This window comes from Lissotriton vulgaris, chromosome 6 (genome assembly GCF_964263255.1).
Source record: "Lissotriton vulgaris chromosome 6, aLisVul1.2, whole genome shotgun sequence".
In the NCBI taxonomy this organism is placed as follows: domain Eukaryota; kingdom Metazoa; phylum Chordata; class Amphibia; order Caudata; family Salamandridae; genus Lissotriton; species Lissotriton vulgaris.
Window position 1 is genome coordinate 1,062,704,906 of NC_141694.1, and position 27,882 is coordinate 1,062,732,787.

The following is a 27,882-nucleotide window of genomic DNA, read 5'->3' on the forward strand; positions in this document are numbered from 1 at the left end:
ATTTTGGGTCCGTGTCCGTACTTACAGCCTGGAAGAAGTCTGTGCCTTGCCGGATTTTTTTTATATATATATATATATATATATATATATATATATATATATATATATATATATATATATTCATTCCCATTCCCATCACTGGTTCGAAATTCCAACAAACCGCTTTTCGAGTGCACACAACAAAGCCATGGATGGCTTTGTTGTGTGCACTCGAAAAGCGGTTTGTTGGAATTTCGAACCAGTGATGGGAGTGTAACTGCGCGCCTCACCATGCGCTGAGGAAGCACCCGTAACGAGTGGAGCAACGACGGGTGAAAGTGCGTTGTGGAATATATATATATATATATATATATATATATATATATATATATATATATATATATATATGTATATATATATATATATATATATATATATATATATATATATATATATATATATATATATATATATATATATATATATATATACACACACACACTTTTACACAGTTGGTGACAGCGTAGTTATGGTTATGTCTGATTCCCATTGAAAAGATGATTTGGGGGTTGTTTATAACTTTGGCACTGTTTTACAAATCAGCATATAACTTTCCAGTCAATAGCTAATGTGACTACTTTTTAGCATGTCAAGATTTTCCAGACCTGGTAAGGGGTGGAAAATAAAAAATAAAGTTTTCCATTTTTAATAAATAAAAAGTGTTGGGTGCATTTGGAAAGATTTAAACTGTAGATATATCTTGACACTTCATGGACAGTCCATCACCCCAGGTTTGCACACTAGCCACAGGTCCAAAACTAAATGCTGCTGGATAAAGAGCTTTTTTCCTGGTGTCCACATTATGCTCGGAGACCCAAACTAGGATTCGCCGATCCTGAACACATTCTGATTGGCTGGCTTTGATCAGGAAATTTCTGTAGTGCCCGCCATAGCAAGCCATTGGGCACGGTTCATGCATCCTGAAACAAAATAACCCCCATGGTCCACGTGTGAGGAGGTTCACCCTCTGAAATAAAAAATAAAAAATGTATTTCTAGTGCGGGGTTTGCAGGTCGTGGAGTTGGGTCTGTGGTTCACAGAACCGCAGTGTGGGTCATCAAAGCATCTAGACCCAATTTGCACCCCCTTGCATCTAGGAACAGGTTCATGAACCTGAGAGTACTCAGTGGTTTGCTGATGCAGAATCGTAGTCCACAAACCAACCAAAGTTTTTTTTACCCTATTAGGGGCTCCTTTGTATTAGCAGACCCAAACCAGAAGTCCCACCTTGGCAAAATGTCACAGGCTGTGAAGCAGGACATTTTGATTTGGGTCTGCGAAAACCATAAGACACCTATCAAATGCATTGTTTAAGACTTCAGAATATTTATCCCTTTAATAACAGGAATGTACACCCTTACTTGAAAGCAATGTTCCAAATGAATGAAAATAAAATTATGCTCTATTCCTACTGACATAATCCAAAATGTCAGTGCTAAGGTAATACGTGATGGCACAAGTAATCCTATTGATGGTATCTTTCACATCATGTGTATAGTTATGAGCAGACACAAAGCAAACACACACACACAAGGAGATGATGGACAGAGCGCTGAAAGTTGTGAGCAGTACATGTAGTGGGAGAGTTAAGGTTTTCAAGGTGGGTACGAGGAGTTTTTGTTTAAACTTAACTTGCCAAATTGATGGGTTTTTAGGGTTTCTAATCGTAACTTTGCTTTAGCTGTCTTTCTCAGCAATTTCTTTTATCATGTTAATATATTATGATCAAAGCTAAATGTACCTTTGCTGCATTTTTTTTAGTGAATATGTATTGTATGTGCAGACGTGCATTGTCAAATATGCGGTTCATTTCAGTTGTTGAGTGTGGGCTGTGGCCTTCACTCTTTAGAGGTGTTGTCTTGAGTGGCTCATGATGCCCAATCACTCCCATTGTATTTGTTTTAAAAAGGTATGTAACCGAAACCAGGATGCAAGGGATTAAAATCTGTGGTTTCCTCCGAAATGCTATTGCAGTGTAGAGGTCTCGTGATTATTAAGAGAGTTGCTTCCATGTTCAAAGCAGTTGTTTCATGCCATCTATAGGGGGCAGTACATAGTGTTTTTCGCATGGTGATTTCACTCTACTGTGGTAATAAACCTGTACCCAGTATTGTTGCTTCCAGACTTGGCAGTGAGGGCCTCCATCAATATTGTGATGTCCGTCACAAGACATTTCTCCAGGATGGACTGTAGTCTGTTGTAAAACTGTTATTTTTTTCCTCTCCTTTGCTGTCATTTATAGGGCATAGTACTGGATAATTCATGTTGATCTTCCTTTTCTTTGTGAAGGTCGCTGTTATGATTCTGGGACCGTGGGATTCCCATCCAATCAGAGCTCTGTTGGCTTCTGGCGTTTGCATCAGTACTACTCCCTGAGTATAGAGGGTTTTTTCTTCCTTGTGTCCTAAATATAGCAGCATTCCTCCTAGAGCCAGTTTTTTTCTGTCCAGACTATGTCCATCGGGTCTCGCTGATGCCAAGCAGGGCAAGGTTGTATTTTTTATTCTCAATTGTCACTTGGGCTATCTAACCTGTCTTGTACATGGTCCTTACATTCCATGTCTCAATGGTGATGGTCTTGGTCAAAATCAGGTGGGTTGGCTTTGTGACTTCCAGGGATCTCTGGCTATCACCACAAGGCGTCATAGCCTTCCGTGAAGGAGATTCCTCTCTTCCCGAGGCCGGTATGTCTTTTGGTTGATGTTTCTGGAGCTTGGATTATTTTACATGGTGGATAGCTAGACCTACGCATAACCATCCTCTTTTTGCAGCTAGGCTTGGGACTGGCCATGGTGGACACAAAGAAGTCATGGGCAACCATTGCCTTGGCCCATGAATGAGAATTGAGAAAGGCTCACAGATCTCTGTGACCTGAACAGTCTGGTGATAGGCGGTAGTGTATTTCAACACAAAAGAATACACAAGGCAACTTGGGTATCACCAGACCATTCAACAGAGAATCCGATTGACCATGTCTGCATTGCGAGAAGTTCGAGAGGACCCTACAGGATGTGAGAGTGATAAGAGGTGGGGACCTAGTGTCAGACAATCACCTTGTCATGGTCTGGCTAAAGCGGAAGAAAGTCCTGCAAGAACTAGAGGATGACAGAGACCCAGTAGAAGGTCAGTGGGAGAAGACCAAAGAAACAGTGACTTCAACCTGCCAGGAGGTACTGGATCCCAAGAAACACCAGCATAAAGAATTAATCTCCACTGAGGCTCTCTGCAAAATCCAATAGAGAAAGGAAAAGAAAACTGCAATCGACACCACCTGAGCAAAAGCAGAAAAAGTGAAAGTTCAATGTGAATATACCAAAACCGACAAGGAAGCTTAAGAGCAGAAAAGTGAAGATTCATCAATGGCCTCACCTCAGAAGTCCTGGAAGCAGCAAGCCATGGACACATGAAATAACCCTACCTATAACTAGAACACTCTCAGGTAGATACAGCAAGACAGAAAGATCTATTCAAGACAAAGCAGGGAATACAATCATGAGTAACGAAGACCAATAACAAAGATGGGTGGAGTACTTTGAAGAACTGCTGAACTAGATTGTGCCACAGTCTCAATCAAACATACAGCCAGCTGATAAGGACTTGCAAATTGACTTCATTAGAAAAACCAAAGAAACAAAATGGCAAGCCATCAAACATCTGAGAAATAGGAAGGCAGCAGGGCCCTACGACATTCCTGTGGAGGCACTGAAGGCAGACATTGGAACATCAGTAGCATACTCTACTCTATGTTTGGAAAGATCTGGGAAGAGGAAAGGTGCAATCAAACCAGAAGAAAGAATATCTCATTAAGTTCCTCAAGTAAGGTGACTTAAGTAACTGCACAAACTATGGAGCGATAACTTTTCTGTCAACACCAGGCAAAGTGTTCAACAGAGTCCTCCTAAACAGAATGAAGGAACAAGTTGACGCTCAGTTGCGAGACCAGCAAGCTGGTTTCTGAAAAGATGGATCCTGCACAGACCAGATTGCAACACTGCACATCATCATTGAGCAGTCAATGAAATGGATCAGGGTTATGTGCTCTCGCATTTTCTCTTTCCGCTGGCTATAGATTAGATCATGAAGACATGCACAGCATGGAGAAGAAATGGGATCCAGTGGACACCTTAAATGCAGCTTGACAACCTGTTTTTTTCAGATGTCCTGGCCCTACTTTCCTATACTCATCTGCAATGCAAGATAAGACAGACAATGTGACAGTCACATTAGCACAACCTGGCCTGAACATCCTCAGGGGCAAAACCAAGATCTTGAAGGCTAACATGGCCAGAACAACTGCAGTCATTCTTGCTGGTGATGCAGTGGAAGAAGTTGAGGCCTTCATCTACCTGAGTAGTGTCATAGACAAACAGGGCAGCACTGATACTGATGTCAAGGCAAGAATTTGTAAAGCAACGATTGCCTTCATTCAGCTAAAGAAGATCTGAAACTCCAAGTACCTAAGGCTTCAAACCAAGATCAGGCTTTTTAACACCAACGTAAAATTGATCCTTCTGTATGAAGCAGAAACTTAAATGACTACAGTGAACACCAACAAAGTCCAGACCTTCCTCAACACCTGTCTGAGGATTATTTTTAAAAATCTGCTGGCTAAACACCATCAGCAACAATGACCTATGGCAGTAGACTTTCCAACACCCTTCTCATGAAGAAATCATCAAAAGATGCTGGGGTGGAGGCCACACCTTCTGCAAGCCTGCATCACCCTGAATTGTAACTCTCAGGGGAATGGGAAAATAGGAAAGCCAATAAACCCAATAAACCTAAGCCAAGGCCTCGAGGTTGACTGCAAGGAGATGGGTTACACTTGGAGACAGGTTGAAAGAAAAGCCCAGGACAGAGATGGCTAGAGGGTCCTGGTTGATGGACTATGCATTAGGAGGGGTAGTAGGCATAAGTAAGCAAGTGGTAATCAACTGGAACGTAAGCTCTTCACAGTAGTATATATGATAACAACTGTTTAAGGCTTCCTTTGGCTCTTGCATAGGGAAATGGACTAACTATTGCTTTGTAATGTTATGTGCTCTTCCGCACATCCTCTGTATCACTAAAGAGTTAAGAGTGAGTATTGATCCATTGGAGATGTTGTCTTTGAGGCTCAGGTTCTCCTACTTTCTCTTCTGAGTGCAGAAGGCACCGCCACTGCAGCACTACCACACTAAATTCACAAGAACGCTACATCGCTGTAACCAAATAGATACAAAGCAACTTCTCTGAATTGTAACACCTCAAGGAAAAGACTGCAACAATAATACTTGAGCGATATAGCATTGCATCTAAGAGCAGAAAAACTGCAAACATAATTTAACAGCTGCAGTGACACAACTTAAGCACTTACACTTCAAATGCTACCCTATAAAAGTACATCTGCAACCATATTTCTACAGAACTGCACAATTACAAGTAGAACACTCTAACACTAAAACACTACTAATAGGAATACCCTGATTTCCACTGTGAGGAAATTATTGGTGTTCGGTGGTTCTCGCAGCCCAGATTTAACCCTTCAACACTAACAGCCTGTCCGAGTTAGTCTTAGGACATTTGTCATTGTTACTGTATTTCGGTACCTAAATTGATGACTAGGATCCGATTTAGAAGTTCACTTGGGGCTTCGATGGAATGTTCTAAAGATTTGTTTCGATGGTGAAAAACCTGATGTTTTAAAAAATTGCCCACTTTAGACCTTAAACACACCTGTGTCTGTTTTTGTTACCAGGGCTTCTGAATGTTATAATGGAGCCATTTTTTAAGGGAGAAGTATTCGACACTTACCTTGTGCCAATCAGCATCAGTTACGAGAGGATATTGGAAGAATCCCTCTATGCACACGAGCTCCTGGGTGTGCCAAAGCCAAAGGAAACAACGTCTGTATGTTAATGTCTCTCTGTTTTAGACCTATCTATGGTTATTTTGTGCATGTGTTTATATTGTGTTTTGACTGCTATTTTTCCTGCTCCTTGTAGGGGCTACTGAAGGCCAGAAAAATCCTCCGTGAAAATTTCGGCAGCATACACGTGTACTTTGGCCAGCCTGTTTCACTGAGAACATTGTCGACGGGGAAGATCAACCGCTTTCATTATAATTTGGTTCCCAGGTAGGAGAATGTGTTACGGACGGGTGGTGGCATGCACCGGAGCCTCAGAAGTATAAGATCCAAAGGGATTATGAATTTCCTTTCTCATAACAAAGAAACACAGGGGTCTAACATAGAGGATATCAAGAAACCTCAAGATAAAGAGCTAACGTGCCTGCCTAGGTGTCTAGAAAGCCAAAGACCAAAATAGTCCATTTATCAGAGTAGGACAGATATCACAGAACACAGGACCAAAAGTGAAACCCAAGGGTGTCTCTTGGATTTCCATCAAACTCTTGTAATGATCAATATTATCACTTGGTTATCCAACAGGGAGGCTGTGTCTCTAGATCATTGAAACCAAATGCCCTTCCCATAGGCGGAGTTGGGTTCCGACCCTCAGTCACTCCTAGGCCATGTGATCAAGATGGAGATGAGAATAAGTGCAGTGCAAAGAAATAATAAATGGTGAGTTAAAATAGGATACAGGGTCAAAAGAAAAGACATTTTATTAGACTTGCCCTTTTCCTAATTAAAAACAAGAACAGTTGCAAAAAATACGGTTTGAAACAAATAACCGCTTGTGGGCCAACATGTTTCGGCCTACAGGGATAGTGGTCCCAGGCTTTCTTCAGGGCCTCTGTTCTAAAAATGTTGATGCTACTGCAAGTGCTATTATAAGCAAACCTGTATCAAACTTAATATTTTGATATTTTAAAGGATATATTCAGCCGGAACTTGGTTCCTTTTTCTCCGTGTCAAATGGTGTGTTTTTCATCTAGAATAAACATAACAAACAACACATGTTGGACACTGTACTGAATTGAGCGCACTACTCTGAATGCATAAAAATTAAAATCAACATAAAGTCAAATGTTTTTTGTTCACTCACCCAGAAAGACCGGGGACTGGACCTCACCTCTCCTGAACCAGGCTCAGGGATATATGAGGCCCCGCTCTGTGGAGGTAAGGAATCATGAGCCCAATATAAGCAGACGGAGTCTATTCACTTCCTCTCTGTCTTATTGTTAACTGTGCCCACATATGTTTCATTACTTCCAAGTATACACATTCTCCTTGCTGATAACGCAAAGTCCGGCTCAGCCCTCAATAGGGACACCCCAATGGCTACTGAGTCAGACAGGACTCAATTTCATGTATTTAGCGATCTTATTCAAGACGATACTAGGTCTAAGGCTGTATAATTATAGAAGAGTTTAAAAACTTAGTTTGAAAACTTCAAGGCGCCCAAGGAGGTCTGCTGCAACAAACAAACACCACCCTTACCTGTCCGTCGTTTCCTCTGGCGGATCCTTAGTCAGGGGGAGGCAACGAACGGATCAGGGAGGGATTATTTGTAGTGAATTCGCCAATATCTGCGGCCAATGGTTGGACTTAACTGTTCTTAGTAGACTGTGCAAACAGGATTATTTCGCTAGCAACAGGAGAGGTTGAAAAATTTCTTTTCGGCTTCCAAACGATCTCTGTAATTAAACGGAGCGAACTACCAACAATCCTGATCCTTCTCGCGTAGTCTCGCAAGAGTTTGCAAACTACACGTTGACATCATACGCCGAGAAGGAGTAGTTCCAAATATACACGGTCACATTATTGATGTGCATAGTTCATCTTGACTTACACGAAGGGTAATATTCAATTGAATTTATACACGAGCACAGAAGCACAAATAAACTCTTATATTTAATGCTAACGATCATGTGTGAAAAATCGTCGCTTATTGGGATGTGTAAAAAAACTGTCAAAAAACTTTATACAGATTTGTCTGAAGGACAAACAGGCAGATTAGAGCCAAGCCTTCAACAAACTTCGTTTCAAAATTACACAATCACAAGAGGAAAGTGTTCCCTCAATGTCACTGCAAGTCTATCTAAAGGAGTAAGGCCTCAAATAAAGTGATTATCACTAATGCGTTCAACCCAAGTAGGATCTAAAGGACAGACTATCGTAAGGAGTAGCCCTATAGTGTATGACATGTCAAAGCACCTGTGTTTGCGCTACAAAAATCTGGTACAGGAGTGCAGGCAGACAACTATAGAGTTATGCACCAATGTGGGTAAAATCCTTATCGAAATAATTGCCCAAAAGAAACAGCCTGTCTGTATTCGCCCTGATATTGGAAGGGAGATGTAATATTTTAACAGGAAACATAAGACCAACAGGTATTATAGTCAGCGATCCTCCCCGAAAGTCATATAGCTCTCTCTCATCATATCTATAGTACAGCAATATAGTACATTGATACACTTCGTCTCTTACTGTATTCAGAGGGCCATATCAATGAACCAGTGTCTAGCTGTTTCCCAGGCTAGTCCATGGTATTTCATCATTAAGCCCTCGACTGTCAGTAGATAATTTATATATCCATTTTTGTTCTTTGGAAAATAAAAATTTGGATATATCTCCAACATGAGAAGGGATAAATGGCTTTTCCAGCACCGTCCACTTAAAATCCGATTCATTGTGGTTGTGATCCAGAAAGTGTTTGGTCAGTTTGGAAACATTCTTTTTTACATCTGAAGGAGCTCTTATGCTCCAGCATGCGTGTGCGGACCTTTTCGGGTCTTCATCCCAATGTATCTCTCATTACAGGGACAAGTTAGCTGATAAATAACGTGTGTTGTATTACAGTTCGTGAACTGTTTCAATTCCCAAGGGCGATCAGTGCCAATATCTATATGGGAAACATTACAGGTTTGCGAGCAAACTGAACATCCCACACATGGGTGGTGTCCAGTAACAGCCGGTGAATCCCATAAGGTCCCAATCTTTCTTTTAGGATTCTCTTTGGGGCGAGTGTGTATTAGACGATCTCGCAGACTACTTGATCGCTTGAATGCAAACAATGGAGGGTCGATTTTGTCATTGCTACAGTTCAAAATGCGCCAGTGTCGTCTTACAATGCGTTGAATACAATTGGACTTTATGTTAAAAGTGCTGACAAATGTGAGGCGATTAAGAGGTTGCTTCTCTATAGGGGGCGCCAGAAGAGCCTCACAATAATTATTTTCTGCACGTTTCAAAGAACGTTTAACAAGCCTCTCAGGATAGTGCCTAGCTTGAAGTTTATTGGAAAGGTTGGCCGCATGTTTGTTGAAAGTGTCAGATGTAGAGCAATTCCGCCGGACACGGAGGAACTGCCTATAGGGCAAATTGTTCCGAAGTGACTTGGGATGCTGACTTTCATACAGTAGTAGTGAGTTCCTCACCATGGGTTTGCGGAATAACTCACTTTCAAGACCGGTCGGAGTGACATAGATTAATAGGTCCAAGAAGGCGAGTCTTTCATTACTGATCTTAACCATGAAGCGTAAATATCTGTTTTGAGTATTTAAATACTGGTGGAACAGAAGGATCGATTCCTTTACACCTCGCCACACCACTAGAATATTGTCAATATAGCGCTTCCACCATATTATTGATGGAAAAAAAGGGTTGTTCACTGTAAGTACTGTCTCCTGTTCAAAATTATGAACATAGAGATTCGCCAGGATTGGCGCAAAAATACTGCCCATGCTGGTCCCCGAGGTCTGGAGGTAGATGGTATCCTCATACTTAAAGTGGTTGTCCTTCATGGCGATCTTGGCTAAAGCCATGATAAATGGGACCAGGGTTATTGAATCTAGGTCAGTCTGTCCCAGGATGGACCTGATGGTATCTAAAGTCTCATCCTGGGGAATAGAAGTGTATAGAGATTCAACGTCAAAGGAGACTAAAAAATCAGTCTCCTGGTTGAATTCTATATCGGGAGTCGCCGTAAGACATCTTTCGTGTCTTTCAAATATGTTGGCATTGTGTGCACAATGGGTCTCAGAAAATGGTCTACAAAAGCAGAAAGGGGCTCCAGAATTGAGCCTTGACCTGATATTATTGGTCTCCCAGGAGGTGGTCTCTGGGTTTTGTGCACTTTGGGCAGGGTATAAAAATAAGGCATGATAGGATGCTGAGCGTGTAGAAACTGTGCTTCAAGTGGCGTGATCCACCCTTCAGTCAGGGCTTCTTCCACCAGACTTCTGATTTCATTCATCAGTCTTGGTGTAGGGTCCTCAGCTATTGGTAGATAAGAAGACCTATCGCCCAATTGGCTTAAACATTCAGTTCTATATGTCTCAGTATCCTGTATCACTGTGGACCCCCCCTTATCAGCAGGTTTTATAGTTATTGAGGAGTCCTGTGCTAAACTTAGTAGTGATAACCTTTCTTGTTTAGATAGATTACTGAAGCCATGTTTTCGTGGGACCCTGATTTTTTCAATTTCATCCCTCACTGCCCTTTCAAAAGTGGCTACCTGTGAAGGTACAGCATGGACTGACCTAGATTCAATAACCCCGGTCCCATTTATCATGGCTTTAGCCAAGATCGCCATGAAGGACAACCACTTTAAGTATGAGGATACCATCTACCTCCAGACCTCGGGGACCAGCATGGGCCGTATTTTTGCACCAAGCCTGGCGAATCTCTATGTTCATAATTTTGAACAGGAGACAGTACTTACAGTGAACAACCCTTTTTTCCGTCAATAATATGGTGGAAGCGCTATATTGACGATACTCTAGTGGTGTGGCGAGGTGTAAAGGAATCGATCCTTCTGTTCCACCAGTGGTTAAATACTCAAACAGATATTTACGCTTCACAGTTGAGATCAGTAATGAAAGACTCGCCTTCTTGGACCTATTGATCTATGTCACTCCGACCGGTCTTGAAAGTGAGTTATTCCGCAAACCCATGGCGAGGAACTCACTACCACTGTATGAAAGTCCGCATCCCAAGTCACTTCGGGACAATTTGACTATGGGCAGTTCCTCTGTGTCCGGCGAAATTGCTCTACATCTGACACTTTCAACAAACATGCGGCCAACCTTTCCAATCAACTTCAAGCTAGGCACTATCCTAAGAGGCTTGTTAAACGTACTTTGAAACGTGCAGAAAATAATCAGGCTCTTCTGGCGTCCCCTATAGAGAAGCAACCTCTTAATCGCCTCACATTTGTCAGCACTTTCAACATAAAGTCCAATTGTATTCAACGCATTGTAAGACGACACTGGCGCATTTTGAACTGTAGCAATGACAACATCGACCCTCCATTGTTTGCATTCAAGCGATCAAGTAGTCTGCGAGATCGTCTAATACACACTCGCCCCAAAGTGAATCCTAAAAGAAAGATTGGTACCTTATGGGATTCACCAGCTGTTACTGGACACCCCCCATGTGGGGGATGTTCAGTTTGCCCGCAAACCTGTAATGTTTCCCATATAGATATTGGCACTGATCACCCTTGGGAATTGAAACAGTTCACGAACTGTAATACAACACACGTTATTTATCAGCTAACTTGTCCCTGTAATGAAAGATACATTGGGATGACGACCCGAAAGGTCCGCACAAGCATGCTGGAGCATAAGAGCTCCTTCAGATGTAAAAATAATGTTTCCAAACTGACCAAACACTTTCTGGATCACAACCACAATGAATCTGATTTTAAGTGGACGGTGCTGGAAACGCCATTTATCCCTTCTCATGTTGGGGATATATCCAAATTTTTATTTTCCAAAGAACAAAAATGGATATATAAATTATCTACTGACAGTCGGGGGCTTAATGATGAAATACCGTGGACCAGCCTGGGAAACAGCTAGACACTGGTTCATTGATATGGCCCTCTGAATACAGTAAGAGACTAAGTGTATCAATGTACTATATTGCTTTACTATAGATATGCTGAGAGAGAGCAATATGACTTTCGGGGAGGATCGCCGACTAGAATACCTGTTGGTCTTATGTTTCCTGTTAAAATATTACATCTCCCGTCCAATCTCAGGGCGAATACAGACAGGCTGTTTCTTTTGGGCAATTAGTTCGATAAGGATTTTACCCACATTGGTGCATAACTCTATAGTTGTCTGCCTGCACTCCTGTACCAGATTTTTGTAACGCAAACACGGGTGCTTTGACATCTCATACACTATAGGGCTACTCCTTACCATAGTCTGTCCTTTAGATCCTACTTGGGTTGAACGCATTAGTGATAATCACTTTATTTGAGGCCTTACTCCTTTAGATACGCTAGGAAATTCAGGGTAAACCCGGTACGCCACAGGCATCTGGGTAAATAAAGTACTACAACAAACAAACGGATGCCTTGGACACTATTAATGGAATTAATGCAAAGGGGTGAGAAAGTTTAATTATCTACCCCCACAAAATAAATTGTCTGGAAACACTATTTTGTATTAGTAAAATTTCCCATTTCCACAGAGCGAGCACACCAAATGTTGTTCTCTTATTGATTTTTTATTTTATATTTTGATTGAAAAGAATTTCAATTTAAATTGGGGCTAGTGTAATTTATATGCCCACTTCAAACAAACGAACACACACGTATATATATTTACACATTGCTTTTTACAAAAACATATATAACACATATATATATATATATATATACATACAAACATAAATCAGAAGGAAAATTATAATAGCCCGATTTTTTTATATAAATAGAGGATGCTCGCTAAGTGTTACGACTCCGCATTCCTCTCAAAGTAAGCTCACCAGACCTAACACAAGCAGTATACATAGTCCATGTCTCATTAGACTATCATCAAAACTTTTTGCTCCTTGTGAATGATATTTTTTCATTAATTCCAGTAATTTGGCTGGGATCTTCTTCAAAATAAATGTCGACGCGTTTCAGCCATCGTCATTCTGGCCTCATCAGGACTAGGGCTAGTAAATATTTCGGTCTAAAGAATCAAGAAAATATATTTGTAACTATACATTTCATCATAAATCTATATAATAAAACGGTCAGCGGTCTATGTACACAATTTACATATATACATTTATATACAATTATTCAAATCTTGTATACCTTAATTAGACGTGGTCAGACTGCCAAAAAACACCACAGTGTTTCTAAATAAACCATATGTGAACTATCAAGTGCTACCTTATAGCCCATTCGAACTGTATATCCAAATAAATCAGAGGACAACACCCTGTGACGTGTAAGTCAAAAAAAGACTACCAAGTCATCACCAAGAAGAGAGTCTGAATATATCTAGGGTAAAGTGGTAACAACACCCCATGTACCCGAAATAAAACACTACCTTCAGAGGTCAATCTATCCTCTCTTAACGAGTCTTCTTGCAAATCTCCAAATTAGATACACGGAATGTAGTAGATACACGAACTAAAAAGAAGCCAGGAACACTCGTCAAACCTTAGAGTATGTCCCTTTAATCCCCTCATAGTGGTAAGAGCACTCGATATGGGGCTCACCTGTTTAACTTGGCGGTGTAGAATTCCCAAAAGAAATCAATATGTGTCCCAATATTAATCCGAGTGGGTAGTATCCATTGTAAAGAGGGAACCAGTGGTTATATTCCCGAGGGTCCAATTATGTCGCCTTTCTAAAAGACCAAGGAACAAAAGAAGGCAGGGTTGGCAAATTGTAGGCTTGCTTGAATATACAAGCGATAACAGGAATAGCAAGCACTACTGCCCATTCTGTCCAAACCACATGTGATGGGACAGAGTAACTCTGGTTATGGCTACTTACTCGATAGGTTTAGGTGCACCGCCAACCGTGGAAGTACTTGTTCAGTCAGCCGTATCAGCAGATACTGGGCTGTCGCTTCCGAGACGTGGAGATTACATGTATTTACTGAACACAGAGGAAGGACTAATGTTCTCAGCAGTATACTAGGCTGTCGCTCCCGTGACGCGGAGATCACATGTATTTAATGTACACAGAGAAAGGACTATTATTCTTCCGTGTTGAGTAATGGGAAGACTACCTAATAGACAACACTAAAATCGGACTCCTTATGAGGGTTGTTACTCCGTTTTCACTTATTGCATCAATAAAGCTCATTCGAGAGGGTGAAAAAGATGAAAGTGCACATTCTGTTATTATTCTAAAACTGTGAGAGAAACACCTCAGTAAATATAAATATTATTAAATAAAATAAAATAATGAAAATCGTGCCACATAAACTGAAAACTAATAAGAGGAAATAATAAATAAATATAAGACATAAATATATGACTAGTCTGCCATTCTTTACAATCTTGTTGCCACAATGTATCAATGTATTAACAGGGAGTCGAAATAGATTCACACAATACAACAGAGGAATACAAAAATACATAAGAGGAACTATATCAACCGATCAGAAATGGCCTCTTATATAACCAGGGTAATTTTTCAAATTAGGGCCCAGATTTCGTCTCTATCATTAAGGCCCATGCTAGCTGTCTTGTATTTGTCGATGAATCTTGCTTCCAACCTATCTAATTTAGGCTTAATCTCTTCCTGTGTAGTTTTTTCCAATACATATAAGACTGTCCATAGTATGTCGCTTTCTGTATGTTGAAGACATTCATAATGGTGCACTAAAGGGGCTCCCTGCACTTTACATTTGATCCTCGATTTGTGTTGGAAAATACGTTTCTTTACAGCTTGAGTCGTCTGTCCGATGTAGAATTTATTGCATGGACATTTGATGCAATATATCGTGTTCTTTGTGTTACAATTTGAAAAACTTTTTTGATAGTGTTTATTTCCATCAATTTCAAGTACAGACCGTAATACACTATTACATTTTACAAGCTGTCATCCCCATAACCTTAAGGAGAACTTGTCATATGGGCAATTTCTCCGCATCAGGAGAAATTGTAGCCAAAAGGATGAGTACTTTAAAAACGCAGAGGTTCTGAAGAACAAATTGATAGCCAGAGGCTACCCCAAACGGTTAGTTAAGGTCGCCCTAAAAAGAGCTTGCTTTACCCCGAGAGAAGCCCTGTTGGTTCCACGAATAAAAGAAAAGGAGACTCCCCTCACATGTGTACTCACTTATGATCCTAAAGTGAATAAAGTTAAAAAAGTCATCCAAAAGCATTGGAAACTTATTGAACATCTAGGGATAAAAAAACCCTGTTCGCTTTAAAAAAAGGTAAAAACATCAGACAAGCCTTAGTAAGAGCCACAAGAAAAGTAGAGCCTCCCCCACAAGATTTACGAAGACTCTTGAATTTACCTCCGATTACAGGACATTTTAGGTGTCAAAATTGTGTAGCGTGTAAATTAACAACAGACACCAAGGTACTTGAAATTAATGGATATAAACACTATCAAAAAAGTTTTTCGAATTGTAACACAAAGAACACGATATATTGCATCAAATGTCCATGCAATAAATTCTACATCGGACAGACGACTCAAGCTGGAAAGAAACGTATTTTCCAACACAAATCGAGGATCAAATGTAAAGTGCAGGGAGCCCCTTTAGTGCACCATTATGAATGTCTTCAACATACAGAAAGCGACATACTATGGACAGTCCTATATGTATTGGAAAAAACTAAACAGGAACAAATTAAGCCTAAATTAGACCGGTTGGAAGCAAGATTCATCGAGAAATACAAGACAGCTAGCATGGGCCTTAATGATAGAGACGAAATCTGGGCCCTAATTTGAAAAATTACCCTGGTTATATAAGAGGCCGTTTCTGATCGGTTGATATAGTTCCTCTTATGTATTTTTGTATATTTGGATCCCTCTGTTGTATTGTGTGAATCTATTTCGACTCCCTGTTAATACATTGATATATTGTGGCAACAAGATTGTAAAGAATGGCAGACTAGTCATATATTTATGTCTCATATTTATTTATTATTTCCTCTTATTAGTTTTCGGCTTATTTGGCACGATTTTCATTATTTTATTTTATTTAATAATATTTATATTTACTGAGGTGTTTCTCTCACAGTTTTAGAATAAGAACAGAATGTGCACTTTCATCTTTTTCACCCTCTCGAATGAGCTTTACTGATGCAATAAGTGAAAACGGAGTAACAACCCTCATAAGGAGTCCGTTTTTAGTGTTGTCTATTAGGTAGTCTTCCCATTACTCAACACGGAAGAATAATAGTCCTTTCTCTGTGTACATTAAATACATGTGATCTCCGCGTCACGGGAGCGACAGCCTAGTATACTGCTGAGAACATTAGTCCTTCCTCTGTGTTCAGTAAATACATGTAATCTCCACGTCTCGGAAGCGACAACCCAGTATCTGCTGATACGGCTGACTGAACGAGTACTTCCACGGTTGGCGGTGCACCTAAACCTATCGAGTAAGTAGCCATAACCAGAGTTACTCTGTCCCACCACATGTGGTTTGGAGGGAATGGGCAGTAGTGCTTGCTATTCCTGTTATCGCTTGTATATTCAAGCAAGCCTACAATTTGCCGACCCTGCCTTCTTTTGTTCCTTGGTCTTTTAGAAAGGCGACATAATTGGACCCTCGGGAATATAACCACTGGTTCCCTCTTTACAATGGATACTACACACTCGGATTAATATTGGGACACATATTGATTTCTTTTGGGAATTCTACACTGCCAAGTTAAACAGGTGAGCCCCATATCGAGTGCTCTTACCACTATGAGGGGATTAAAGGGACACACTCTATGGTTTGACGAGTGTTCCTGGCTTCTTTTTAGTTCGTGTATCTACTACATTCCGTGTATCTAATTTGGAGATTTGCAAGAAAACTCGTTAAGAGAGGATAGATTGACCTCTGAAGGTAGTGTTTTAATTCAGGTACATGGGGTGTTGTTACCACTTTACCCTAGATATATTCAGACTCTCTTCTTGGTGATGACTTGGTAGTCTTTTTTTGACTTACACGTCACAGGGTGTTGTCCTCTGATTTATTTGGATATACAGTTCGAATGAGCTATAAGGTAGCACTTGATAGTGCACATATGGTTTATTTAGAAACACTGTGGTGTTTTTTGGCAGTCTGACCACGTCTAGTTAAGGTATACTAGATTTGAATAATTGTATATAAATGTATATATGTAAATTGTGTACATAGACCGCTGACCGTTTTATCATATAGATTTATGATGAAATGTATAGTTACAAATATATTTTCTTGATTCTTTAGACCAAAATATTTACTAGCCCTAGTCCTGATGAGGCCAGAATGACGATGGCTGAAACGCGTCGACATTTATTTTGAAGAAGATCCCAGCCAAATTACTGGAATTAATGAAAAAATATAATTCACAAGGAGTAAAGAGTTTTGATGATAGTCTAATGAGACATGGACTATGTATACTGCTTGTGTTAGGTCTGGTGAGCTTACTTTGAGAGGAATGCGGAGTCTGTACACTTAGCGAGCATCCTCTATTTATATAAAAAAATCGGGCTATTATAATTTTCCTTCTGATTTATGTTTGTATGTATATATATATATGTGTTATATATGTTTTTGTAAAAAGCAATGTGTAAATATATATATGTGTGTGTTCGTTTGTTTGAAGTGGGCATATAAATTACACTAGCCCCAATTTAAATTGAAATTCTTTTCAATCAAAATATAAAATAAAAAATCAATAAGAGAACAACATTTGGTGTGCTCGCTCTGTGGAAATGGGAAATTTTACTAATACAAAATAGTGTTTCCAGACAATTTATTTTGTGGGGGTAGATAATTAAACTTTCTCACCCCTTTGCATTAATTCCATTAATAGTGTCCAAGGCACCCGTTTGTTTGTTGTATTACTCCTGTAGATAGACATGCAGTGACATTGAGGGAACACTTTCCTCTTGTGATTGTGTAATTTTGAAACAAAGTTTGTTGAAGGCTTGGCTCTAATCTGCCTGTTTGTCCTTCAGACAAATCTGTATAAAGTTTTTTGACACTTTTTTTACACATCCCAATAAGCGACAATTTTTCACACATGATCGTTAGCATTAAATATAAGAGTTTATTTGTGCTTCTGTGCTCGTGTATAATTTCAATTGAATATTACCCTTCGTGTAAGTCAAGACAAACTATGCACATCAATATTGTGACCGTGTATATTTGGAACTACTCCTTCTCGGCGCATGATGTCATCGTGTAGTTCGCGAACTCTCGCGAGACTACGCGAGAAGGATCAGGATTGTTGGTAGTTCGCTCCGTTTAATTACGGAGATCGTTTGGAAGCCAAAAAGGATTTTTCAACCTCTCCCGTTGCTAGCGAAATAATCCTGTTTGCACAGTCTACTAAGAACAGTTAAGTCTCACCATTGGCAGCAGATATTGGCGAGTTCACTACAAATAATCCCTCCCTGATCCGTTCGTTGCCTCCCCCTGATTCAGGATCCGCCAGAGGCAACGACGAACAGGTAAGGGTGGTGTTTGTTTGTTGCAGTGGACCTCCTTGGGCTCCTTGAAGTTTTCAAACTAAGTTTTCAAACTCTTCGATAATTATACAGCCTTAGATCTAGTATCGTCTTGAATAAGACCGCTAAATACATGAAATTTAGTCCTGTCTGACTCGGTAGCCATTGGGGTGTCCCTATTGAGGGTTGAGCCGGATTTTGCGTTATAAGCAAGGAGAATGGGTATACTTGGAAGTAATGAAACATATGTGGGCACAGTTAACAATAAGACAGAGAGGAAGTGAATAGACTCAGTCTGCTTATATTGGGCTCATGATTCCTTACCTCCACAGAGCGGGGCCTCATATATCCCTGAGCCTGGTCCAGGAGAGGTGAGGTCCAGTCCCCGGTCTTTCTGGGTGAGTGAACAAAAAACCTTTGACTAGTGCGCTCAATTCAGAACACGGTGTCCAACATGTGTTGTTTGTTATGTTTATTCTAGATGAAAAAAACACCATTTGACACGGAGAAAAAGGAACCAAGTTCCGGCTGAATATATCCTTTAAAATATCAAAATATTAAGTTTGACACAGGTTTGCTTATAATAGCACTTGCAGTAGCACCAACCATTTTTAGAACAGAGGCCCTGAAGAAAGCCTGGGACCGCTATCCCTGTAGGCTGAAACATGTTGGCCCACAAGCGGTTATTTGTTTCAAACCGCGTTTTTTGCAACTGTTCTAGTTTTTAATTAGGAAAAGGGTAAGCCTAATAAAATTTCTTTTCTTTTGACCCTGTATCCTATTTTAACTCGCCATTTATTATTTCTTTGCACTGCACTTATTCTCATCTCCATCTTGATCACATGGCCTAGGAGTGACTGAGGGTCGGAACCCAACTCCGCCTATGGGAAGGGCATTTGGTCTCAATGATCTAGAGACACAGCCTCCCTGTTGGATAACCAAGTGATAATATTGATCATTACAAGAGTTTGATGGGAATCCAAGAGACACCCTTGGGTTTCACTCACTTTCACTGTTGGTCCTGTGTTCTGTGATATCTATCTGTCCTACTCTGATAAATTGACTATTTTGGTCTTTGGATTTCCAGGCACATAGGCAGGCACGTTAGCTCTTTATCTTGAGGTTTCTTGATATCCTCTATGTTAGACCCCTGGGTTTCTTTGTTATGAATACTGTTATTAGGGGATTGTAACCCAGGCAGGTCTTTAAATATCCCTTGGACCCTTACTACACTGTATGTTGTTTTGATTATGAATTTCCTGCCATCCTCACGGATATGAGCGCAGTTTAACATTCAAGCCTGATGGAGGTGCTCTTCTTCCACTGATAGCCACTCCACAGCAATTAAGGTGCTAAACATTTAACAAAACTCAAATCCTACACTGAACTTGTGTAGGTCTGGGCCCTTTCAGTGTTAACAAGGTATCTCGTTTCCGTTTGGGGCCATTGTAGCTAAGCTGCAACAGTTATGCATCTTATTATATGGTAATGCAGCTGAGGTGCATAAGGCTCTTAACTGGATTCAGATGAGATGGTATGTAGCTCTCTCCAGCGAACTGTATTTCAAGAATGCCATAGAAGGCTGGTAGGACAGGCCTGACTTCTGCCCACTACATAGCATAAGTTGTGCCCGTACGCTGCAAGGAGTCACAGCGCACTTTTGTTAAAGCATGGCATAGTGTCTTTCAAGTAATCAAAAACATATGCATTTTAGATGTGACCCCATACTTTCTGGACGTCATTAAACTACGACTGTGTGTGTGAAGAATGGTTTGTGAGGAGGATTGCCCTCCTACAGATACCATGATCCAGTGGTATGCCAGAAGGTATTAGTTCAGTGTGGGAAGCTGTACAAACTTAGCACAGCTCTTGGCATGTCATTTTAGGATGGATCAGCAAGGAGAAGTGGAGAAGTGTGGCTCACTGGTTAGAGCAGGCAGACCCTGAAGCAGAGGTCAGACCCGGGACCAGGGTTCAATTCCCGACGCGGCAGGGTCTTGAGCTCAAATGTCCATGGACTCGATAATTCTCGCTTCGGTGCCTGTCCTAATCATGGGTTCACACTCTGCAACTCTGGGCATTAAGCTTGCTGAATCTCCACAACGGCCCCCCCGCGGCGGGATGCCTGGCTTTCACCTTGGCGATGCCCTGTAGGGGCTATCTCACAGGGAAAAGCCGGGACGGGTTCCCAAGGCAAGCGCGGAGATACCCCGTCGGGGGTCGATTCTGGCGCTACATAAGAAACATAATAATAATAATAATAAGGTGCAATAATGAATATTTCTCTGTATATCCTCTGCATTTGTGGCTCTGGTTGTCCCCCTCAGTGTCTCTACTACCCTTGCATTAGGGTATGTTAGTAACATCTTTGCAAGCTACCTACCAGCATTCCGGATGCAGTCTTTTGTGCTATGTTATACCAGCCACCTAATTCTAGACCATGACGCTGTACATTGTGCTACTTATAGCCCAGCTTGAAAGTGGACCACTCAAAACTGCCAGAACTGGAATGCAGTGTAAATGGTGCTAAAAATACAGGACTAGACGATCAACTCACACCCAAGATCTGCTTTAGCATTGGTGGCTTCCTGTGTGACAGTCTTTGTTGGCGCCCCCAATAAAAAAAAATATTTTGAGTTGAATGGTTTCTCAGCCACATATTAAAGATATATAGTACACTTTAAGAGTATATAAAGGGTATGCTCCAATACCATATAAATGGAAATTAGGAATATACTTGAACAGATATTAACACACCATCAGTCAAATATAAATGTATTTTATAGCCTAAAGTAATACACATATCTTGTTTCTATAATTATAACATGTACTAACTATGTTCATTTAGGGAAATACATGTTTTTCAGTTTTACGAAAATAGTCCCATATTTTATGTTAACAAACTCCTCTCCCTTGATGCCAACCTAGAAATGGCTCCAACTGAAAGGATGAGGGTCTCTGCCAGAGAGCTTAAGCAAAAACAAGCCTTCTCACCAAGGTTCCTGCTACCTAAAGAAATGTAAATGTGTGCAATTGGTTTACCAGTGAATCTAAAGGATGCTTGGGAGCCAGTATAGACTTTTATTCATGGAGTCACTTGAAGCCTCATGGTGACAGTTATTCTCATTGAGAGTTAATATAAGTGAGCTTGCAGCTGAGTTCTGGGGTGCCTTTTTAATGTACACAATCATGTGGACCATTTACTCAGGGGCCCCAACAGACCCATACGCCCATTATATCAATTACCTGGGAACATCACCAATCAGCATCATTCTGACCCACATCATCAACACCTCCATCACAACCGCCACTTCCCTGATGAAAGGAAACTTGCTGAAATCTACACCCTCCTCAAGAAGCCCACAGCCGACTCGAATCAACTGAGCAACTTCTAACCCATCTCCCTGCTCCCCTACCCAGCCAAAGGGATTGCGTAGGCCCTCAACAAGTAACTCCCAACCCACGTCGAACTTCACCATCACCATTGACCCTTCCCCAAGATCACTGTGTGCATAATCATTGCACGCAAGTTCATGGATAGTTCCCATACTTCTGGTTATGCACTTGTTAAAATGAAGATCCGGAAATCATTGCACCTTTTAAAGTGTTTATTTATTTAATTATTTAAGTAAAATGAGTCGGAGAAGAAACAACCCACAACCCCTCATTCTGGTGCTCTCGTCGTAACTGCCAAATTAAACAGTTTCAGCAGATTAGACAAGAACTCCAGAATGTGGAGTGGACATTGACCTGAAAGAGTGCCTGAGGACAGGCGCACAGGGAAGACAAGTTGTTCTTAAAGAAACAAGAACAACTTGTCATTATAACATCCCCCCTTTGTTTTGACAGAAAAGAAAAACATGTTGTAACATTGCAATTGATAAGTAACATAATACAAATCACAGAATGTAAAATATAAACACATACATAAATATAAACAATATATTGTACTGTGAAATTACATTAAATAATAATCTCTAAACCTCTGAGGAAGAGACACATTGCGAAGCAATCTATGAGAAGTCACCGGAATTAAACATTCTTCAGGTAACGACTGCAAGTTGGAGGAACCACTTTGTCTGGATTCAATAGTTGGTGAAGCAACATGAGGAAAATCGTTAGTACACACACCCTCATAGCAAGAACATCACTATCCAATAAAGAAGAAACGGGTTTGTCAAAAGAGAAGTCCATAGCACAGTTTTTTCAATAAAACTCTGACATACAAAGACCTCATTTTTTTGCAGATGTGATTTTTAAAGCTTGATCAGCAGTAATTCTCACAATGTTCCTCCTGTTCCACCACCCTCTACCATCCAAAAGAACTGCCCCTTTTCAAACTCTGATAACCATGACAGGTAGGGTGAACTTGGATTCTCCTTTTTTAATCCTGTTGTTTTTTTTAAACCCAATCACCAACAGTAAATAAGACATCTTTTGTGTTCTTTAAATTCTGATGATCAAATTAAAATAGCTGCATTTTTTTGCTTGACAGTATCCTTTACTGTTTCCAAACTGCCCTGAGAACTGCAAGGAGAAATAGTTAAATCTCTTACCCATGCAGGACATAAATGTGAACTTGCAAGTCTGTAATAATCTAAAAGGGGAAACACCGGTGGTGCTGTGAGGAGTTGTAGGGTAAGCCCACAACTTGTGTTTTAAAAATTCCTCCACATGAAAACCACCAGACAGAGCAGTTTGAATCCCCAACCTTCAAAAATTAGTTGATTCGTTCTACCAGGCCATTGGAAGAAGGTGAATATAACGCAACTGTAAGGTGTTTAATTCCCAGATTTTGAACAAACTTCAGCATCTGGTGAGATTTAAATTGTTTGCCATTGTTAGATACCCGTTCTCTGGGTGGGCCTTCAATTTCAAAAATACCTTTCAAAAATGTAATTACAGCATTAGTATCAGGTGATGAAACAAAATCAAAGTACACTCACTTAGACATGTTATCAATCAGAACTAAAAGGTGCCTTTTGTTACTTGGTAGGATTTCGAAAGGCCCCGTAAAGTCAAGAGCAACTTTGTCCCAAGGAGAATCAGGTATGAGAACCATGTGTAGATTGGGTTCAGACAATTTCCAATGCTTATCGGAAATTAAACATGTGCTGCAATCAGAAATTAATTTTTTAACTTGGGAATCAAGACCAGGCCACCAGTAGGACTGTTATAAATTGTGAATAGTAGCTGAAACACCCATGTGACCTTCATGACTCTTCCTTAATAACAATTCCCTAAGATTAGTGGGAGGAACTAATGAGTCATGACGAAGCAAAAACCCATTCACAACTGATAAATCATCTGAAACTTGTGCAAAAGGTTTAATACCAGGAGAAATATTTCTCTCAGGAGGCCAACCTTGCTTGATGTGAGTAATAACCTGCTGGAGGAGAACATCCTTACCAAGTGCGTATAACCATGACTCTCTGGAAAAAGAAGAGTTCTCAGCAACCGTATCCTCAATGAGAGCCACAACTCACTCTACTTCATCTGCTTCAGGCAGAGAAGAATTGATGGGCATTCTGGAAAGGCAATCAGCATGTCCATTCTTGTCAACAGGTAAATATTGAATGGAAAAATTGTACTTCTGCAGCCTAGAAAGAATGCGCACTAGTCTAGCTGAGGCTTTACCAGTGCCATTTCCACTAAGCATGTAAATAAGACTTGTGGTCAGTGAAAAATTTGAACTGGGTACCCCATAGGTAGGTTTTTAATTTTTCAACTGCCCAGACACAGGCAAGTGCCGCTCTCTCAATGGTGCTGTAATTTACTTCTGAGGACAATAGGGAGCGTGAGGCATAAGCAATGGTATCTTCATTTCTCCCAACACATTGCGACAGACCAGCACCTAACCCCAATTGACTAGCATCTACTGTTAGGCAACACAACTGACCAGCTGTAAAGGATGACCAAATGGGTGCAGAGGTGATTAAAGTTTTGATTTCAGAAAATGATTTCTGCACCACATCAGACCAAACAAATGTTTTGCCCTTGCGTAATAAGTCCCTTAAAGGCTGTGCAATTAAAGCGTACCCATGAATGAAACGAGAGTAGTACTCGCACAATCCAAGAAATGAACGAAGAGTGTCTTTGTTTGTGGGAGGTGTGGTGTCTTTAATGGCAGAGATGAGAGACATCTTGGGACTAATATCTTGATTGGAAATGCAATGACCAAGATAATTTAATTGATCTACCATACACTTACATTTCTTCTTTCTGAGTGTAATGCTCACCTTCTCAAAAACAGATAACACTCTTTCCAGAATAAAATTGTGTTCTCTTGCACACTCCGCAAAATAAGAACATCATCTTGGAAAGCTTGCACACTAGATATGTCTTTAAGATTAGTGTCCATACATTTTTGGAACACACTTGCTGCAGAGGCAAGACCAAAAGGCATACGCAACAACTTGAACGCTCCAAAAGGTGTTAGAAAGGTGGTAAGGTCTTGACTCTCTGCAGCAAGTGGTATCTGATGGTAAGCGGATCTAAGATCCAGCAAAGAAAAAACTTTTGCTTTCCCCAAATTGGCTAAAAGGTCTTGTACTTTAGGTAAGTGGTGACAGTCCATGATTATATTTTTATTAAGGGTGCGTAAGTCCACACAGAGGCGGATCTCGAACATCTTCGTTTTTTTAACTATGACGACCAGACTGACCCATTCTGAAGAGTCTGTTGCTTTAATGACACCGTCTTTGCAAAGTTTGTCCAGTAAAAGTTTGAGCTCATGTCTGACACTAAGCGGAACCGACCACACCTCATGACAACTGGAGTGGCATTCTCTTTAAGCTTGATGACATGTTCAAATTGACAAATTTTACCCCTGTTTTCATAAAAAATATTTTGGAATTTGTTAACAACGTTAAGTACATTCATTTCCACATCACTTTCAATGACATTAATCGAATGTTCAGCAAGAACAATGGGATTCTCTGTACCGGGAACTAGAATGATGCCCAACCGTGCCAAATCTTTCCAGCCAATGATATTTTTTCCCTTCATGGCCACATAGATCTTGGTTGTAATTTGTCTATCCAAACAGGACAGAACATCAATTAAATATCCTAACATATTAATATCCTGATCACCAAAAGCTTTCAGGTGAATATCTGTTCAGACAATTGTCTCTCTTTCCACTTGTTTGCAAATAGAGAATCAGCAATAATAGTAATTGGTACACCTGAGCCCGCCATCATTTCTATGGGAACATGAGCCACCATTGCTTGACAAAACGGGACTTTGATACTAATCTGATCAGAATTATCATCAGGAATTGTAAGTACTACTTTAGCCTAAATCATGTGCACGAGTATCAGGAGTGGCCTCTACAGAGCTTATTCTGACAGTGTTTCTTGAGGTTTTACAAACTGACATGAAATGCCCCATCATACCACATTTGGTGCATCGCTTAAAAGAAGCAGGACAATTTGGATTATTGCCTATATGGTTGTGAGAACCACACCTGTAACAAAAAGTATTTTTTAAATGTCACTCTAGTTTGTTTATTCCTCGTATCAATTGTGGATATATGATCACCTTCATCTGAGATGACTGATACCGAAGTACTGCTAAAAGAAGAATCATTAGACATTGCTTTAGAAGAAATCATAGATCTCTCTATACTTTCAGCCATTTCAATTGTTTCACTTAATGTGGGATCCCTACATCCCAATAATCTTTCCTGTATTTTTTTGCTGAACAACTGCAAACAAAGTGATCTCTTAAACAAATATCTAAAACCGCACCAAAACTGCAGTTAGAGGCTAATTGTTTTAAAGCAGAAATGTAATACCCACAGACTCATCCACATTTTGCTTTCTTTTCATAAAGTTAAAACGTTCTAAAAGAACACTAGGTTCGTCTGCAAATTTCCTGTTAAGTCTAGCTAATCCTTCTGAATAAACGTTCCATCCTTCCTGTGCACCTGGTGGAGGTTGAATCTGCGGTAAATTATTAAAGACTTGCTGTCCTTCAAACCCTAAATGACCATATAGCAAAGCAAACTTTCTTTTGGCATCATATTCAATTGCATCATTGGCAACAAGGTAGTTCTGGAACATATTGAGCCAATGTTTCCATGGTATGACTGGTTTCCCTGGAGCAGCAAGGAAATTAGGTATGTTAGTAACTGATTGTTAGAAGCCATATGGATGGAAAGCAACAGGTGTAAAAGATGCCAAGTAAAAAGTGAGCAAAATAGAATGATTCAGTAAAGTCAAATTGCTAGTGTGCCTGTCACTGAATATGCAGACCGGTTTCAAATGTTTAAGGACACAGTACTAAATTTAGGATAGTGAGCCTGTCACTGAATAGGCAGGCAATTGTGGAATAAAAGTATAATGAAAAGGTGTGCCTGTCATGGAGCGCAGTCAATGCTTACCAGCCTGAATGTAAAACTATGCGTAGAAGGAAGCAGAAGAAACTGTGCTTTTTAATGAAGAAACGGCGAAGTAAACTCAGGTTGCTAGGCAACCATAATTGCCGGCACACGTAGGAGAGCGGGTATGCAAATCGCCCCAAATCTTCCTAAAATCCTTCCTGAGCATGCGCGGTGCGTCGTCACGTCAAAGGAAACGCAGCTTACAGCTGGAGGTCAGTTTGACGTGGACGGAGGCACAGCTTTCAGCGGGAGGTCCGAAGAGGAGCAGGAACGATGAAGACGGCTGCATCAATTGAGAAAAACGCCTTAATCGTCGAAGAGGTCGGTGGGTTGCTTGGAGACAGGTAACTAATCGTCACCAAATGTTGAAATGAAGATCCGGAAATGGTTGCACCTTTTAAAGTGTTTATTTAAGTAAAATGCATGGGAGAATAAACAACCCACGACCGCTCATTCTGGTGCTCTTGTCGTAACTGCCAAAGTAAACAGTTTAAGCAGATCAGACGAGAAAGCCAGAATGTGGAGTGGACATTGAACAAAAACAACGCCTGAGGACAGGCGTACGGGGAAGACAAGTTGTTCTTAAAGAAACAGGAACAACTTGTCATTACAACAGCACTTCAACAACTTGTCAAAGTCAGCCAACCTAGTTTTTTACTCCTTTTCCCTACCTCTTTCCTGGAGACCTGTACTGTAATGCTGATTCTCCTTTCATGGTGGTTCAAAAAATTGATTTTTGTATTGAAGCAGTGTCCCCACAGAGGCTAACATCATTCAAAGCCTCGTCAGTGATAGCAAGCGCAATATGAATGCAACTCCATATGCTCACCAGACAAATGGGATAATGTTTGTGCAGTTCAGTTTTCTTCCGCTTTATGATGCCCTGTTATTGCTTTTATGTGGAAAATTTATTCAAATCCCTGTTAAATCAGTAGTGAATTCAATGTGTCATGGGTCCTACTGCAGTGAAGGAGATGGGCCCCATGACTGTCAATTGAATTATACTATACAAACGTAATGGTTCACTGGGCTTCTCAGGCTTATGGTACCTCGTGCCACTGCACCTGGTACAACTGTGTTCAGTTCACTTAACTAAGTCATAAAAAGAAACATGAGAACTAGGGCTGCCACATTTCCCAGAGGAACATATTAGCTATGTATTCA

At 40.5% G+C, this 27,882-nt stretch overlaps 1 protein-coding gene across 2 annotated transcripts in view; it reads left to right on the forward strand.

Moving 5' to 3' along the window:
* Positions 1–27,882, forward strand: part of GNPAT (glyceronephosphate O-acyltransferase) — a 920,813-nt gene that overhangs the window by 491,345 nt on the left and 401,586 nt on the right. For both annotated transcript variants that reach the window (XM_086927130.1, XM_086927131.1), the window contains exons 7-8: positions 5,777–5,928; positions 6,024–6,154. In XM_086927130.1, coding sequence (XP_086783256.1) covers positions 5,777–5,928; positions 6,024–6,154 — 283 coding nt within the window. The remainder of the gene's footprint in view (positions 1–5,776; positions 5,929–6,023; positions 6,155–27,882) is intronic.